This window comes from Mesocricetus auratus, unplaced genomic scaffold (genome assembly GCF_017639785.1).
Source record: "Mesocricetus auratus isolate SY011 unplaced genomic scaffold, BCM_Maur_2.0 Super-Scaffold_100037, whole genome shotgun sequence".
Lineage (NCBI taxonomy): Eukaryota > Metazoa > Chordata > Mammalia > Rodentia > Cricetidae > Mesocricetus > Mesocricetus auratus.
The window spans coordinates 7861341-7877847 of NW_024429215.1; the positions used below are offsets into that span (position 1 = coordinate 7861341).

A 16507-nucleotide genomic window follows, 5' to 3' on the forward strand; every position below is an offset into this window, starting at 1 on the left:
CGTGTGTGTATCTATCACCCGTCATGTGTTCCAGGCAAGCACTGTACTGACTGAACATCCCGGGACAAGGTCTCACACTATAGCCCAGGCTGGCCTTGAACTTACTACATAGCCCAGGCTGGCCTCAAACTCAACCCAGTCCTCCTGCCTCAGCCTCCAAGCCCGTGTTACAGGAGTGAGCCGCCACATCCGGCTTTGTGAGCAGTTCTCCACCTGTGAGCGGTGACCCCTTTCGGGATTGCAAATCAAATATTTACACCGTGATTCATAGCAGAAACAAAATTGCAGTTATGAAGTAACAACGAAACAGTTTTACAGTGGGGGGGGAGGTGTCCTCAGCAAGAGGAACTGTATTAAAGGGCCACATGAGGTAAGTCTTCACCCTAGCTCCACGGGGGATGACTGAGGGAAAACTTCCCAAGAAGACTGAGGAGGGGAGGTGGAGTCTGGAGCCAGGGAAAAGGCGATTGTAGCTAGGTGTCCCGGGAGCCACGACACATGCTGGCCCGGGAGACACAGTCAGCGTTTGGTGTCCTGTTACACACACACAGTCCGTGACAGAGCTGCATGAACAAGTGACCCAACCACTCCACACCTTAGCTTCCTTAGTCGTCAATAGGAAATCCAACCCCTACCCCACCCCACCCCCAGCGCCGCCGCCCAAGGACTCACAGACATACTTAAGGGGGGAGCTTTTCACTCAGGTGTGTGAACAAGTGTGACAGCAAATTGTTGTTGTTATGATTCTGTTGTTACAACGGACACACATAATTTCCGGGATCCCCGACGGCCAACCCAGCCCCCGCACTTGAGACCGTGTGCCAGCCAGCCCCGCCCCTGAGCCACCTCAGGCGAGCATTGCCAGGTGAGAGCTCAGGTATGCCGGTGCCACCAGGCCTGGGAGGAGGCAGAGGCGGAGTCTAGAATACAAGGGAGGGAGAGCTGAAGGCTGCGAGCCAGACAGAAGCAGCAGCCAGGTGAGGAGGCCAGACCCCAGAGTGAAGGAGGGCTGGACCCCTGGGTCTGAGGGAGGAGAGCTGGAGCCTGGACCCCTGGGTCTGAGGGAGCCGAGCTTGGTCCCTGGGTCTCAGGGAGGGGAGCTGAGGTCTAGGCTCTTACATATGAGGGATAAGGTGCCTGCTGCACCCCCAGATCTCAGCAAGGAAGGTTGGTGGCTAGATTCTTGCATCTGAAAGATGAGGTCTCCCTGGACCCCTGGGTCTGAACAAGGAGGTCTGGGGTCTAGACCCTTGTATCTGAGGGACAATGTTCTCTCTGACCCCCTGGGTGTGAGGGGAAACAGCTGGGACTTGGAAATCTGGGTGTAAGAAAGAAACGGAGCGCTGAGGTATGGACTAAAGGGTCTGAAGGAAGAGGGTGGAGCCTCCTAAGGAAAGAGGGCCAGCGTCTGGCCCCTGGGTGAGGGAAAATGATCAAGTCTTAACTCCTGGGTCTAAAGGAGCCAGGCTAGGGCCTGGACAGCTTGGTCTGAGGGAGGAGGGTTGAGCCAGGGTCAACTGAGCCAAGTCAGTCACTCATGCCTTCGCCATCTCTCAAGGCACCTCCAGGTGGACAGAGCTGTCACCATGAACACCACCTCGGGGTAAGCAGCCCCTGCCCCGCCAGCCCTCGCCCCCTCCACCCTTCCCCCACACCTGCCGATCCTGTTTCTACAACCCCGGCTCTAGACATTCAGGAAGAATGTTCCCCCTCCCTGCCCAGCCTGTGGTCAGACACAGGCAGAAGGGCTTCGGTTGGAAATAGGCATACTGTGCCACGGGGTGGCTCTGCGGAGGCATGCCACCTCCTGGAACCCAGCCCCTCCCCCTCCATAAGAGGGAATGGGGACGTATTTTGAGAGTTGGCAGGACTCAGCCGGCTGTTGGGCCGTCCCCACAGCAGGCACGCGTGTCTTTAGGAACTGTCACTGTTCCCCTCAGACAGTGGAGACTCAAATCTCCTGGAGAGAGTGGGCAGGAAGAGAAAGAGGGATAGAAACTAAGCCAGTGAGTTCTCCGGCTCAGCGGCCACCAAAGGCCACAAGCAGGATCAGGGTAAAAGGCAGGAGTCTCACTAGACCTGGCTGCCTAGCTCTGACCCGCTGCTATTCTGATAGAAACGGGAATTTAAGAAATGACAGGGAGTGGGGATGTGGCTGAGCAAGGACAGTGCTTGCCTAGCATGTGTGAAACACGGGAGTCTAATCCACACCCCGGGCACAACATTAATCCCAGCACTCAACGGGCAGAGGCAGAGGCAGAGGCAGGCAGAGCTCTGCAAGTTCAAGGCCAGCCTGATCTACATAGCAAGTTCCGGGCCAGCGAAGGGATCCGTAGTGAGACTGTTTCAAAACATCTAAATAAATTAACCAGTCTAGAGGATTATGTCTGTATTTCCAGTACTGAGGATGTAAAGGCAGGAATATCAGGAGTTCGAGGTCATCCTCAGCTTTGGGGCCAGCCTGGGCTACATATGACTGTGTCTCAACAAAAGAGAATTACGGCAAGTGGTAATTTTAGGAGAAGACTGAGGACACACAGAAACAGGGAATGACTTCCGTGGGAAGACCTGAACCATGGCGGGGGGGGGCGGGGATAATCCCAAGCCTACTCTGGCTACTCAAAGTCATTGTATCAGTTCCCATCTATTTTTGGTTGTGAGCCTAGCCTTTCACAGCTGAGCCATCTCTCCAGCCCTCAATTTCCATTTACTGAGTAACCACTGTGTGCTAAACCCTGACCACGATAAGATTATTAATTATTACTGAGACCCAAAAATACTTCACCTACTGGGTTGAATTTATACAACAACCACACCAGGTAGACGCTGTAATATGTTACAGGAAGGGAAACTGAGGTCGGAAAGATTAAGTCCCCTTACCAGGGTCTTGTCAGGGTTTTTTTAATGCTTATTTTTATTTAGGTGTGTGTGTGTGTGTGTCCGTCTGTCTGTGTGTTTGTGCACATGAGTGTAGTGCCTGCAGAGGTCGGAAGAGAGCGTTGCCATCTCCTGGAGTTGGAGCTGAAGGCAGTTGTGTGTTGGGAACTGAACTTGGGTCCTCTGGAAGAGCTTGTTCTTAACTGCTCAACCATCTCTCTAGACCTGAGGTCCTATTTGTTTGTGTTAATTGGGTTTTTTGTTTTGTTTTGCTTTCTGTTGTTTATTCGGTTTACAGGGTCTTGCTCTTGGTTTTTTGGTTTTGTTTTGTTTTTTTAATTTCAAGGCAGGGTCTCACTATGTAGCCCAGGCTGGCCTCAAATGTATAGAAATCTCTGGCATGACAGACTCTGCTCTTCATCTCTGTGTTAGTCAATGTTCTCCAGAGGGGCAGGACTGGTGGAGTGGATAGGGACACACCACACACACTCACACACACACACACACCACACACACACCTTACCGGACTGGCTTACATTCTGTGGTCTGGATCTCATGACAGTAGGGCCAAGAATCCAGTCGGGGTTCAGTTTCCAAGGCTGGATGTGTGAGCAGTCCCAGTCTGGTGCTGGAGTCCCCAGGAATTCCTAGAGAGCTGTTGGTCTTTGCTCTACAATATAATCCCAAAGAAGCGTGTTCTAACACCAGTGAAGGAATACCTCAGTGACAGGACAGACAAGCCTGTCAGAGAGAGTGAGGGAAAGCAGGCAAAAAGCAGAAGTTTCCTACTTCCGCGTCCTTCTGTGTGGGATTCAGGGTTAGGATGGGTCTCCCCACCTCAGATGATCCACCTGAGAAAATCCCTCATAGGCATGCCCAAATTTGTGTTGACTCCAGATGTGGTCAAGTTGACAGCCAGAATTAGGCATCCGTCTTTTTTTAGTTGTATATGTCTCTCTGTCCTTCCCTCTGCCTATCTGTCTGTGTGAGTGTGTGTGTGTGTATGTATCTTTCTGTGTCTGTCTGTCTGTCTCTTTCTATCTCTATGTATGTCTCTGTGTGTCTGTCTGTCCTGTCTCTTTATGAGTCTCTGTGTTTCTGTCTCTGTGTATCTTTGTCTCCTTGTGTGCGTGTGTGCCTGTGTGTCTCTCTGTGTCTTTCTCTGTGTCTGTCTGTCTGTGTGTGTATCTGTGTCTCTCTGTCTCTGTGTGTGTCTGTGTGAGTCTTGTGTGTCTCTCTGTCTCTGTGCGTGTGTCTGTGTGTCTCTCTTTGTGTATGTCGGTGTCTTTCTCTGTGTCTCTCTGTCTCTGTGGGTATGTCTCTGTGTCTTTCTCTGTGTGTGTCTGTCTCTGTGTGTGTGTGTGTGTGTGTGTGTGTGTGTGTGTGTGTGTGTGTGTGTGTGTGTGTGTGTGTAGGGGTTTCGGTATGTAGCCCTGGTTGCCTAGGGTCTTCTAGAAAGGCCACAAATTCTCTCAACCTCTGAGCCAACTCTCCATCCCTACCTGTCCCGTGAATTTGAACCCAGAGCTGGGTATTGTAGTGTATGCCTGGATTCCCAGCACATTGGCAGTACAGGCAGCAAGAACGGAAGTTCAAGACCATCCTCAGCTACATAGTGATTTCAAGACCCTATCTCAAAATCACAAAAGCATTCTTTTTTAAAAAAGATTTATTTATTGTGCATACAGTTTTCTATGTGTGCACATGCTTATACACCAGGAGAAGGCATCAGATCTCATTGTAGATGGTTGTGAGCCACCATGTGGTTGCTGGGAATTGAACTCAGGACCTCTGGAAGAATAGTCAGTGCTCTTAACCTCTGAGCCATCTCTCCAGCCCCCACAAAAGCATTCTTAATGAAAAAAAAAGGGAAGCTGAGCATAATTCCAGCACTGGGGAGGCAGAGGCAGGACGATCTCTATGAGTTCGAGGTCTCGTCTTCACAGTGAATTCTATCAGGGGTACATAGAGAGACCCCATCTCAGGGAGAGACGGACAGACAGGCAGACAGAGCCTCCGCCCCCACACATTAGCACATCACACCGTCTCTTCAAATACCGCTGTCCTACTCACACCCGCTCATACTTCCCATGGCTCCCCACTACCCTTCTTGATGCGTTCCTGAAGGCTCTGTCACCAGCGGTCCTCAACCTATGGGTCACGGCCCCTTTGGGGGGTCAAATGACTCTTTCATGGGGGTGGAATACCAGATAGCTTGCGTATCAGATACTCACATTCCCATTCACAACAGCAGCAAAATCACGGTTGTGAAGTAGCAGGTTTGTAACTGGAGGTCACCACAACGTGAGGAACCGTGTTAAGGGGTCACAGCATCAGGAAGGTGAGGAGCGCTGCTTTAAGCCCTTATTATTATTATTATTATTTTCTTTTCCAGGCCTGAAGCTGCACCCAAACCAAGTGCAAAGTCTATCTATGGTGAGCTGGAGGGTGAAGGAGACCAAGAAGAAAGGTCTTGGGAGAAGAGAGAATGCGGTTTATAGTCTTGAGTCTGAGGGAGGAGGGTAGCGGCTGGATTCCTGGGTCTGAGGGAGGAGACTCCTGGACCTGAGGGAGGAGGCTGGGGTCTGGATCTAAGGAACAAGGCTGAAGTCTGACTCCTGGATGCACTTTCCCCCTCCTTGCCCTCAGAACAAAGGAAACGTTACTCCACCGTGGTTATGGCTGACGTATCCCAGTATCATGTCAACGTGAGTCTGAGTTTGCCTTAGACACCTCTTGGGGAGACGTGGGCCCAGCGTGACAGGGCTTTAGAAAACACATGGTCCCTCGAGCACAAAGGACTCTAGGGCCCAGAGGTGGTGGTGGCGGCGGCGGTGGCGGCACATGCCTTTAATCCCAGCACTAGGGAGGCAGAGGCAGGCAGATCTCAGGGTTCAAGGCCAGCCTGGTCTACAGAGTGAGTTCTAGGACAGCCAGGGCTACACAGAAAGCTTGTCTCCCAAAAACTAAAAACCAAGAGAGAGAGAGAGAGACTCTAGGAAAACTCAGCCCTCGAGGGACCTTCGTCTTAGTGAGAAGACGCCGGATTAGAAGGAAATCTAGCCGGGCCGTGGTGGCGCATGCCTTGAATCCCAGCACCCGGGAGGCAGAGGCAGGCGGATCTCTGTGAGTTCCAGGCTGGGCTGGACCGACAGCCTCCAAAACAATACAGAGAACCCCTGTCTCGTAAAAACCAAAAAAAAAGAAGGAAATCTACCCAGCGCTGGCCACTGAAGGAGCCCTGGTGCCTTGGAAGCTGGGTTTCTATTTTGTTTTGTTTGACGTCTCTTGGGTTTGAATAAAGAAGGCTGGAGTCCTCGTTCTAACGGGGGAGGACTGAGGTCTGGACTCAGGGGTCGGAGACAAGCATCCTGGGAGAGATGCAGTTAGACGGAGCTGGAAGTCCACCTCCTGAGGCCCTTAGCCCACCCAGCACCAGCCCGCCATTGCCGGAGACTCACCGCTTCCTCTGTCCCCTGCCAGCACCTGGTCACCTTCTGCTTGGGGGAGGAGGATGGCGTGCACACGGTGGAAGATGCTTCCAGAAAGTTGGCCGTCATGGACAGCCAGGGACGCGTCTGGGCACAGGAGATGCTACTGAGAGTGTCCCCTGGCCATGTCACTCTGCTTGACCCGGTCTCCAAGGTGCGCCAGGGGGGGGGGGGGGGTAGAAAGAACGACGGGGGCGGGGATCTGAGTGTGACTCGTGGCTCCTAAGAGTCCTTCCTCCTGGGGATTTTGGCAAGCTGTCTTTTGGAACCTTGGCTATTAAACAGGGTGTTCTTTCTAGGCCCCAAAACTCTTCCAGTTGCCTTGTCCCGGCTCCTGGGCACTGACGTAGTGGTATCAGGAGTTTATGTCTCCGGTCACCTCTCGGTCCCATCCCGCAGGAGGAGCTAGAGTCATATCCTCTTGACGCCATCGTACGCTGCGACGCGGTGATGCCCCGCGGCCGGAGCCGCTCGCTGCTGCTCCTGGTGTGCCAAGAGCCAGAGCGTGCGCAACCAGACGTCCATTTCTTCCAGGGCCTGCTCCTCGGGGTGAGTGGGCGTGGCTCCATGCGGCAGAGGCGGGGCTTCTATGTTTGGGGGCGGGGCCTGTGGCTGGCACGGCTTAGGAAAACCAGCCTAGGAGGGAGTCGGGTTTGAGGACAGGTTGAACTCTGGATTAAGCCTGAACGTAAGGATGGGAAGAAGACGCAGGCGAGAGGCTGAGATACTGAGACCTTGAGAAAAGCCTGGGAAGGATGGTCTGGGAGGCGGGTAAAACCAAGATGAGGGTCCGCGGCGTTCGTCCAAGACAGCAGGAAGTGGGGCGCTAAGAACGGGGAGACAGGTCAGCGGGTGGGGCGCCAGAGGAGAGGTCTAACAGTATGATTGACAGGCGGAGCTGATCCGCGAGGACATCCAAGGGGCTCTGCAGAACTACCGCTCTGGACGCGGGGAACGCAGGGCGGCAGCGCTCAGGTGAGAGGGAGATGCAGAACTCTCTGGAAAACATTCTCCCGTCTATGGGCCTCATTCTCCTCAACTAAGAAATGGGCTTGGGGGCTGGAGAGATGGCTCAGAGGTTAAGAGCCCTGGCTGCTCTTGCAGAGGTCCTGAGTTCAATTCCCAGCAACCACATGCTGGCTCACAACCATCTCATAATGAGATCTGGTGCCCTCTTCTGGCCTGCAGGGATACATGAAGTGCTGTATACATAATAAATAAAATCTTAAAAAAAAAAAAAGAAAGTCTCTGTGAGTTCGAGGCCGGGCTGGACCGACAGCCTCCAAAACAATACAGAGAAACCCTGTCTCGTAAAACCAAAAGAAAAAAAAAAAGAAAAAGAAATGGTCTTGATATGAACAACCTAGAGCATTGGATGCGGTCACAAGTTAGCCTTGGTCAGGTACCTCCCAGACAAGGTGACCCCACTCTCCAGACTTGAACCTGTCTTTTGGTTCCTCCATCTCCATACCCAGTTCCTCACTATGAAACTCCCAGCCTGCGTTTGACCCCCTCTCTATCTCTCCCCGGTCCCTTTGGTTGGCCCAGCCTCAGTTTCCCCCTTCTCACTACGCAGGGCAACGCAGGAGGAGCTGCAGCGTGGCGCCTCTCCAGCTGCGGAGACCCCGCCCTTACAGCGTCGCCCCTCGGTCCGTGCGGTCATCAGCACCGTGGAACCGTCCGCGGGACGCGGGCGACCCCAGGTGGAACCAATCTCAGAGACGGAAGAAGCGGGGAGATCCGGCCCAGCTCGCACCAGCGCGAGCAACGCTAACCCGACCTCCCCGGACCTGGGCCCGCGGGGTCCCGAGCTGGCGGGTCTGCAGGCCGAGCGGGATGTGGTGAGCATGCGTGACGGGCACCAGTTTGGGGCGGAAAAGGATTGCCACGACAACCAAGTCAGACTGGGGATGGGGGAGGGAGAGATTCAGGAGCGTGGCACCTCTTGGTGTGACTGTCAAGGTGCAAGCTCGCGGGTGGGGCTTAGTTCTAGAAGTGTGGCTAGAGTCTTTGGGTCCAGACCACCACTCGCGGCTCCAGTTACGGGCGTGGCCTGACGTCGGAGGTGGATCTGGAGACCTGGACCTAGTGTGAGACTCAGGGGCATCTTTGCGTGCGGCAGGATATCCTGAACCACGTGTTCGACGACGTGGAGAGCTTCGTATCCAGGTTGCAGAAGTCAGCAGAGGCTGCCCGGGTTTTGGAGCACCGCGAGCGCGGCCGCAGGACGCGCCGCCGAGCAGCCGGAGGTAAGGGCGTCCCTGTCTAACCGAGACTATGCCTTCCTGGATGATGCCCACATCACCTCTCTCCCTGGAGCCTCCCACCACCAGCCAGCTCGGCCTTCGTCGGGCCATCAGTTTGGGTGTTGACTCCTTGGGAACTATTATCTACCTAACTCTGTTCGGTTGTCCCCGTCACCTCACCTGCTTCCCCGCTCACAGAGGGCCTGCTGACGCTGCGAGCCAAGCCACCAACCGAGGCTGAATACACAGATGTGCTCCAGAAAATCAAATATGCCTTCAGTCTGCTGGTGAGGGCGCATCCATTGCTGGGCGTCGAAGGGGGGGGGGGGCGGTGAAGGCACTGTGACTCTGACCCGTCCAGCGCACGTGCACTAACATTAAATGACCGCCTTCCACCCAGGCCCGATTGCGCGGCAACATCGCCAACCCCTCCTCTCCAGAGCTGCTGCACTTTCTGTTTGGACCTCTACAAATGGTGAGACTCGCTCCCAGCCCTCAGTCGTCCCCCCCTCCGCCCTCTGTCCCCCGTTTTGGAAGGCTTGGGATTAGACTTCAAGAAGATCTTTGTGGCTGGGCATGCTCACCCATGTTGGCCTGGTAGATTGTGAATACTTCGGGGGGTCCTGAGTTCGCGAGCAGTGTGCGACGCCCGCATCTGACCTTGGAGGCTGTGGCGCTGCTCCGCGACAACGTCACTCCTCGTGAAAACGCGCTGTGGACCTCGTTGGGGGACTCCTGGACGCGCCCAGGGTGAGAGGGGAAATCAGAGGTGGGGTGCTGCTAAATTAATTGAGGAGGGAGGGAAGGGAACTCAGGGTAAATGCCGGGATCCAACGGGAGAAAAGACTTGAAGGAAAGATTTCGGATCTAACCAGACAGCCCGGATGAAGCAAAAGGCGGGGTCTTAGAGAATTTAGAGGCAGACTACAGTTTGTGCAGAAGGTGAGGCCTATAGGTTGGAGATGGGAGGGAATCTGCTTGGAGATTTAAGGGCAGAAACAGAGCTGAGAGACTGGGAGGGGATCAAAGGGCAAGGTGGTTGATATAAGTGTTTAGAAAGTAGCTAGAAGCTGGAGAGATGGCTCAGCCGTTACGAGCACTGACGGCTCTTCCAAAGGACCTGGGTTCGATTCCCAGCACCCACATAACAACTGTCTGTAACTCCAAGATCTGACACCCTCACACAGACATACGTGCAGGCAAAACACCAATGCACATAAAAAAATAAATAAATAAGAATAATTTAAAAATGGGGAGGTGGTGACCGGAGGTTCAGAAGTTTAAGAGTGTCCTCCGAAAGAAATCGAGCTTGAGACCCCGTCACAAAAATTGGCTGTGCAGGAAGCATGAGTTTCTGCGAGTTTTATCGCAGAACTTATGTAAATGTGGCCAGAGAGAATTGCCTCCACAAAATTGCCCTCCGATTTTCACGTGTTCACCCACACCCACACACTCACAACAGTAAGTAAATAAATGCTTTATGTAACCAAGCACTTAGGAAATAAGGATCAGGAGAATGTCTACAGGTCAAGGCCAGAGTAGTCTAAATAACTAACTCCAGGCTGGCCAGTCTGTCAAGACTGTCCCAACCCTCCCCCCCCTCCCCCAGGCCAGCCAGGGCTGTCTGTCAAGACTGTCCCAACCTTCCGCCCCTCCCTCCCCAATAGGAAATGATTTGGCCTCAGCGGCTGGAAAAGGCATGAGTTTAGAAACATAGTTGACATGTGGATAAGAAATCAAAGAGCTCTTCCAGAGAATCTAGGTTTGTTCCCAGCACCCACATGGTGGTTCACAACTGTCTGTCACTCCAGTTCCTGAGGATCTGATGCCCTCTTCTGCCTCCCAGGAGCACCAGGCACACAAGTGACGCACACTTTTTTCTTTTGTTTTTTGTTTTGTTTTTTTTGTTTGTTTTTGTTTTTATGAGACAGGGCTTCTCTGTATTGTTTTGGAGGCTGTCAGTCCAGCCCGGCCTCGAATTCACAGAGATCCGCCCGCCTCTGCCTCCCGAGTGCTGGGACTAAAGGCGTGCGCCACCACCGCCCGGCGTGAGGCACACTTTATACACATGCAAGCCAACCATCACACACATAAATTTTTTTCCAATTTCTTTTAAATAAAGAAATATAATGTCCTAAGTGGGGCTTAGAGGGTGGAAGCAGATGGAGAAAGACGGAATTAAGAATTTTAAGGAAAAAGAAAAAGAAAAGAATTTTAAGAAGGCAGTCCGCGGTGATGCTTTCCTTTAATCCCAGCACTAGGGAGGCAGAGGCAGGAGGATCTCTGTGAGTTCGAGGCCAGCCTGGTTTACAAGAACAAGTTCCAGGACAGCCTCCAAAGCCACAGAGAAACCTTGTCTCGAACCTACACACACACACACACAAAGAAAGAAAAAAGCATGTCAAGAATAGAGCCAGGTTTATAGGAAGAGAGAAATTTGCGAACTAACGCTCCGGTCTTAGCCTGGCCTAACGCTTGGCTGTGTCTCGGACCCCAGGGTGGAGCTGACCACGGAAGAAGCGTCTCCATACAGTCCCGAATTCTACAGCGGCTGGGAGCCTCCGGCCACTGACCCGCAGGGCCGCGCCTGGGAGGACCCAGTGGAAAAACAGCTACAACACGAGAAGCGGCGCCGGCAGGTGAGGCAGGGCCGCCGGGCAAGCAGGACGGGTGAGCTGGACGTCTGAGGTCCAGCCTGCCTGACCCCAAGCTCTCTTAACTTCCCGCAGCAAAGCGCCCCCCAGATCGCTGTCAATGGGTGAGTGAGCGCTGCAGGGTGCCTAGGGGTGGGGTTGGGAGGACTGAGCCCCCGGGTCACCCCCCGGCGCTGACTCCGACCCTCCCCCTTTTTTCTCGTCTGTTTTTCCCCCCCTCTGCCTTCCCGGCTCTTTGCAGGTGGGTGAGGTGGTGAGGAGGCGGGGCTGGGGCGGGGGTGAGGGAGGAGCCAGGAGGGAGGGGGGAGGAGCTCAGAACTCTGGGTCCACGGGAAGAGGGAAGGGAGGCTTTAGGTTGCTGAAGCTAAGAGAGTCAGGTGCTGAAAGTGGGTGTGTCTAAACGCTTGGATCCCCCCCCCCCCCGGCATTCTCAAAGAATTGAAAAAGTGCAGTTTGGTGTTCTAGGACCTGGGAGAGAGAGCACCATGCTTGAGTCCCCAGAGCACAGAGTGCTGGGTGTCAGAGGAAAAAAAAAAAAAAAAAAAACAACGGAGACCTAAAAGCAGGGTTGGGACTTCCGAGGATTCAGGGACAAGTTTGAGGAAACGTGAGAAAGTGCTGGAAACTCTGGACCACTAACTGAGAAGCACGTGCTGGGCGCAAACTGCAATGGATGCTCGCAGGGCTAAAAGGATGGAGGAAATTGAAAATCAAGGCACAGGCTCCTGCCTAGATCCCTGGGAAGGAAAGAACTAGGGACCTAAACTTACAGTTCTACCAAGCCGTGGAAGCTGAGGGCTGCAGGTCCAGGCGAGGAAGTGATGGAGAGGCGCACAACCCTAGGATCCTGGGGGAAATAGGGGTCAGGAGTGGAGGGCGTGGATGTTGGCTGAGAACAAAATGATAGAATTGGAGGAGAGGAATTGGGGGGGTCTAGGTGAGAGCCCCAGCAGAGGGTCTCAGCAGGGACGGCATACTGGGAGCTGTTGGTCCCACACATGGGGCGCCGAGGCCCTGAAGAGACCCCTTCTCCCTTGCACAGGTAGGCCTGATCCGGGATAAGGTCTCTCTTGCTGGGGGGCGCCAGAGCTAACCGTCCCCCAGGCTGCCTGGTGCTGCAGGGCCCTCTCCTCTGTCTGCCTGCTTCTGAATCTTGGGCTCAGCACCTGCACTGTTTCCTCACCGTCTCTGGCTGTCATTTCTTTGCCTGGAAGGGTGAGGACTCTCTGGTGCTGTTAGGGGCTTGCAAAGAGCTCAGCGCCGAGACTCGGCGTGAGCTCAAACACATCCAGCTGCATGCAGGACAGCTCAGAGTGACCCTGACAAGGCCAGCTCAGTCACACCCTCCTCTTGTGCACTGGTCATTGCTACACTGTGCCTCAGTTCCTTCCTAGAGAAAGCAAAATCGTGAGACCGTTGGTCCCAGCAGTGGGGAGGCAGAGGCAGGTGGATCTCTGTGAGTTCAAGGCCAGCCTGGCCTACGGAGTGAGTTCCAGGACAGCCAGAACTAAACAGTGAAACCCTGTCTTGGAAAAAAAAGTGAAATAATGGCCATATTCTGGTGCTGTAAGGTCTGTGGTCCCAGCTACTCTGAAGCATGAAGCAGGAGAATCAAAGTCAAGGCCTACTTGGACTACAAAGTGAGCTTCAAAGGCCAGCCTGGGCAAAGCAACAAGGCCTTGCCTCAAAATAAATAAAAATAAGGGAGGCTGGAGAGATGGCTCAGTCGTTAAGAGCACTGGCTGCTCTTCCAGAGGACCAGGGTTCAATTCCCAGCACCCACAACCATCTGTAACTCCAGTCTCCGGGGATCCAGCGCTCTCTCTTCTGGTCTCTGCAGGCACCAGGCAGACAAGTTGTGCACAGACTTACCTGCAGACAAAACATCTATAGACATAAAATAGCACAGAGGGCTGTAGCTCAGTAGCAGGCATTTGCCTAGAATCCACCGGTAAAGGCTGGGGGCACAGCTCAGTGAATCCAGCACTGAGGGGTTGGAAGCATTTTTTTTTTGAGACAGGGTTTCTCTGTATTGTTTTGGAGTCTGTCCTGGAGCTTGCTGTGTAGACCAGGCTGGTCTCGAAATCACATAGATCCGCCTGCCTCTGCCTCGAGAGTGCTGTGATTAAAGGCGTGCGCCACCAACGCCCAGAGGTTGGACGCATATTAAGGGTGGAATGCTTGCCTAGAATCCAACCAGGGAAGGTCTGTGGCCATGGCTTGGCTGTAGAACCCTTTCCTGGTATCTACCATGAAGGGCTGGGGCATGGCTCAGACAGAAAACACTGGCCTAGGGCTGGAGAGATGGCTCAGCGGCTAAGAGCACCGACTGTTCTTCCTGAGGTCCTGAGTTCAATTCCCAGCAACCACATGGTGGCTCACAACCACCTTGAATGAGATCTTGTGCCCTCTGCTGGCCTAGAGGCAGAAGGCTGTATACACAATATGTAAATTAAAAAATATTAAAAAAAAAAAAACACTTGCCTAGAATCTACCACTGAGGACCTGGGATGTGGGTCAGTGGACAGTGCCGGCCTAGCATGCACAAGGCCCTGGGTTCTATCCCCAGCACCCCATGATGAATTAAATCGTTATCGAATACATTGTGTTTACTGCATGGTTGCCAGGCGAGGAGATGAGCTGAGTACGTTCAAGCTGTGACTCCAGTGTCAAGTCTGTATTAACATATTAACCTGGGCCTCTGCTCCGACCTCTGCTTGCCTCTAACCCCACCTCACCCCACCCCTGCGCCTTAGAGTCCAGAGCAGCAAGGCTGGCCACGTCCTTATCGCCTCCCCGTCTTGTCCCCCCTAGTCATCAAGAGCCAGACCCGGAAGCCGGGTCCCAGCTAGAAGAGAGAGCCAGAAAGTGGGTTCTGTGTAATTATGACTTCCAAGCCCGAAACAGCAGCGAGCTGTCCGTCAAGCACCGAGATGTGTTGGAGGTTAGCGGCGTGGGGGAGAGGGTGGGGCTCTGAGACCCTGAAATTGGCCAGTTCAGCCCTAGGTATAGAACCAGGGCGTGGATTCTTTCCTTATACCCCACCTAGGTCCTGGATGACAGGCGCAAATGGTGGAAGGTTCGGGACCATCAGGGCCAGGAGGGCTATGTACCTTATAACATCCTGACACCCCACCCGGGACCTCAGGTGCACCGCAGCCAAAGACCTGCAGGAAACCTAGTAAGTCAGCATATTCTTGCTTCTTTCGGGAGACGCGGGGACAAGATCCTAGGTCCTGGGGCTGAGGGCAGAATAAACCAGGAGCGAAGGGTGCTGTTGGGAAAGGGGAGTGGTCAGATGTTTATTGGGAAAGGAGCTGGACGCCTCGGCCCTCTCTCTCTTCACTCCCTTCCAGGAGACTAGTACTCCTCCTCCTGCCCCACCCGCACCAGCTCCAGCCCCCGCTCAGGTGCGACCCCACTGGGACAGTTGCGACAGTCTCAACAATTTGGACCCCAGCGAGAAGGGTGAGTGGTGAAGCGATCCCTGTCTTTACTTGTCAGGCTCCACCCTGGGCACCCAAGAGGCTCCCAGCCCCCTGGCCCCAGAGCCCTGAGTGCGTGTCCCCCTCCCCCCCTCCCTTCACGGTTTCCCTCCTGCAGAGAAATTCTCCCAGATGCTCAGTGTCAATGAGGAGCTGCAGGCGCGCCTGGCGCAGGGCCGTTCGGGTCCCAGCCGGGTAGCCCCGGGACCCCGCGCCCCGGAGCCTCAGCTCAGCCCGCGCTCTGAGGCCTCGGTGGTCCGTGCCTGGCTGCAGACCAAGGGCTTTAGCTCGGGGTGAGTGGGGCTCCCCGGGGCTAGACTGAAGAGACCTGTACCTGAACCGAAAGTCGGGGTTCCGATTGGTCCAGGGGTGGGGGCGTGGAAACTATGGGGCAGGCCCCAATCGCAACGCCCAATGCCCAGTGACAGACTCCAAAAGGGGACCGCAGGGAAGGAAGTCCCATCCCCTTTCTGGAGCCCCAAATCTCCAGAGCCTGAACACCCCCCACCCCCCCACTTCCTTGTCTGAGAACTCTGATTGGACAAGCATAGGTAGGTGTGACATGATTGATGGGGGCCAAGCTGTGACGGCCCCTGCTGCTTTGCTCAGGACTGTGGACGCCCTCGGAGTGCTGACCGGTGCACAGCTCTTCTCGCTGCAAAAGGAAGAGTTGCGGGCGGTGTGCCCCGAGGAAGGGGCGCGAGTGTACAGCCAAGTCACCGTGCAGCGCGCGCTGCTGGAGGTGAGCGAGCGAGTCCTTCGGGCCCGACGAGGGGGTGGGGCGGTCGCCCAGGAGTCACAGACTGAGATCTTGATTTCCGCCCCGCTGCTCTCCAGGACAGAGAAAAAGTGTCAGAGCTGGAGGCCGTGATGGAGAAGCAAAAGAAAAAAGTGGAAGGCGAGACCAAGACGGAAGTTATTTGATCCTTCCTGACCCGGTCGCAAAACGGGAAGAGATGGCGGGGGTTCCCAGCGCCCCCTAGGACAACAGTCGCCAGACTCCTCCCCATCACCAGTGACGGGAGATGTCCCGAAGGATCGCCCAGCCTGGTCTCCCCGCTTCCCCGGCAGGCAGGCTGCACTGACAGTGCTGACCGGAACCTTCCAGAGGGACCTCCGACTGACAGGCATGGGGAAGGGGACGGAGCACAGAGACACTACCAGAGAGACATGCCCAAGAGGCGCACTGTGCGTTGTGATGTGCTATACATAAAGAGCCTCCTTTTCAGACCATGTCACGCGCGGTCCCTTCTCTTGCCAGCTACCAAGGAGCCAGAAATCTGAGAGATACCCCCACGCTTTCTCTCCCTAAGCCTGGAGACTCCAGGCTGCCTCCTAATCACGAGTCGATCCTCGCACTAGCCCCTCTACAACCATCCTCTGTTCAAAACCCTTCCCTGGCTCCTCGCTGATCTCGGCCCAGTCTCCTGGTATTTAAGACCTGGGTTTTTATTTCAAAGGCTTTATGTCTCCGCCCACCCTTGGGTCTTCCTGGCCCCTCAAGAACTTTCTCCCTGCCAAGGCCTGCAACTTGTCCAGGTTATAAGGTGGATGACAAGAGCCAGCTTTCCCATCCACGCTAGATAGCTCCAAGGCCTTTCTTTTCCCCGCATCCTTGGAACACTTGCAAGAAGTCCTACCCTTACGTCGGCTCCTACAGCCGGCGCGGTTCAGTCCTTACCTGGGCCACCAGGTGGCGCACCTCGAATCCGACCCAACGAGAGCCAGCCTTGGGCTGACTTCTCTAAGCCCCT

General features: G+C 54.5%; 1 protein-coding gene across 5 annotated transcripts; it reads left to right on the top strand.

Annotated features, from left to right (window-relative positions):
• The first annotated feature begins 746 nt into the window (after positions 1-746).
• Positions 747-15986, top strand: Eps8l1 (EPS8 like 1). 5 transcript variants are annotated; one of them, XM_040734166.1, is made up of 20 exons: positions 747-865; positions 1559-1603; positions 5273-5313; positions 5527-5585; positions 6361-6522; positions 6768-6917; positions 7261-7343; positions 7945-8209; positions 8491-8617; positions 8813-8901; positions 9015-9089; positions 9216-9364; positions 11112-11253; positions 11344-11372; positions 14083-14212; positions 14318-14449; positions 14625-14736; positions 14872-15046; positions 15363-15495; positions 15591-15986. In XM_040734166.1, exons 2-20 carry the CDS (start codon positions 1587-1589, stop codon positions 15675-15677), a joined length of 2157 nt encoding a protein of 718 aa, XP_040590100.1. In that variant the 5' UTR covers positions 747-865; positions 1559-1586; the 3' UTR covers positions 15678-15986. The 5 variants fall into 5 exon arrangements, 4 of the variants coding, with proteins under 4 accessions (XP_040590100.1, XP_012979163.1, XP_040590101.1 ...); XM_013123709.3 differs by lacking the exon at positions 747-865 and adding an exon at positions 904-977; XM_040734167.1 differs by lacking the exon at positions 747-865 and adding an exon at positions 1058-1167.
• The last annotated feature ends 521 nt before the right edge of the window (positions 15987-16507 follow it).

Bases quoted from the DNA above. Each gene is read 5' to 3' on its own strand.
- Eps8l1 (XM_040734166.1), top strand. The intron at 6,523-6,767 runs GTGCGCCAGGGG...CCCATCCCGCAG, and splicing joins TGCTTGACCCGGTCTCCAAG to GAGGAGCTAGAGTCATATCC. The intron at 15,496-15,590 runs GTGAGCGAGCGA...GCTGCTCTCCAG, and splicing joins TGCAGCGCGCGCTGCTGGAG to GACAGAGAAAAAGTGTCAGA.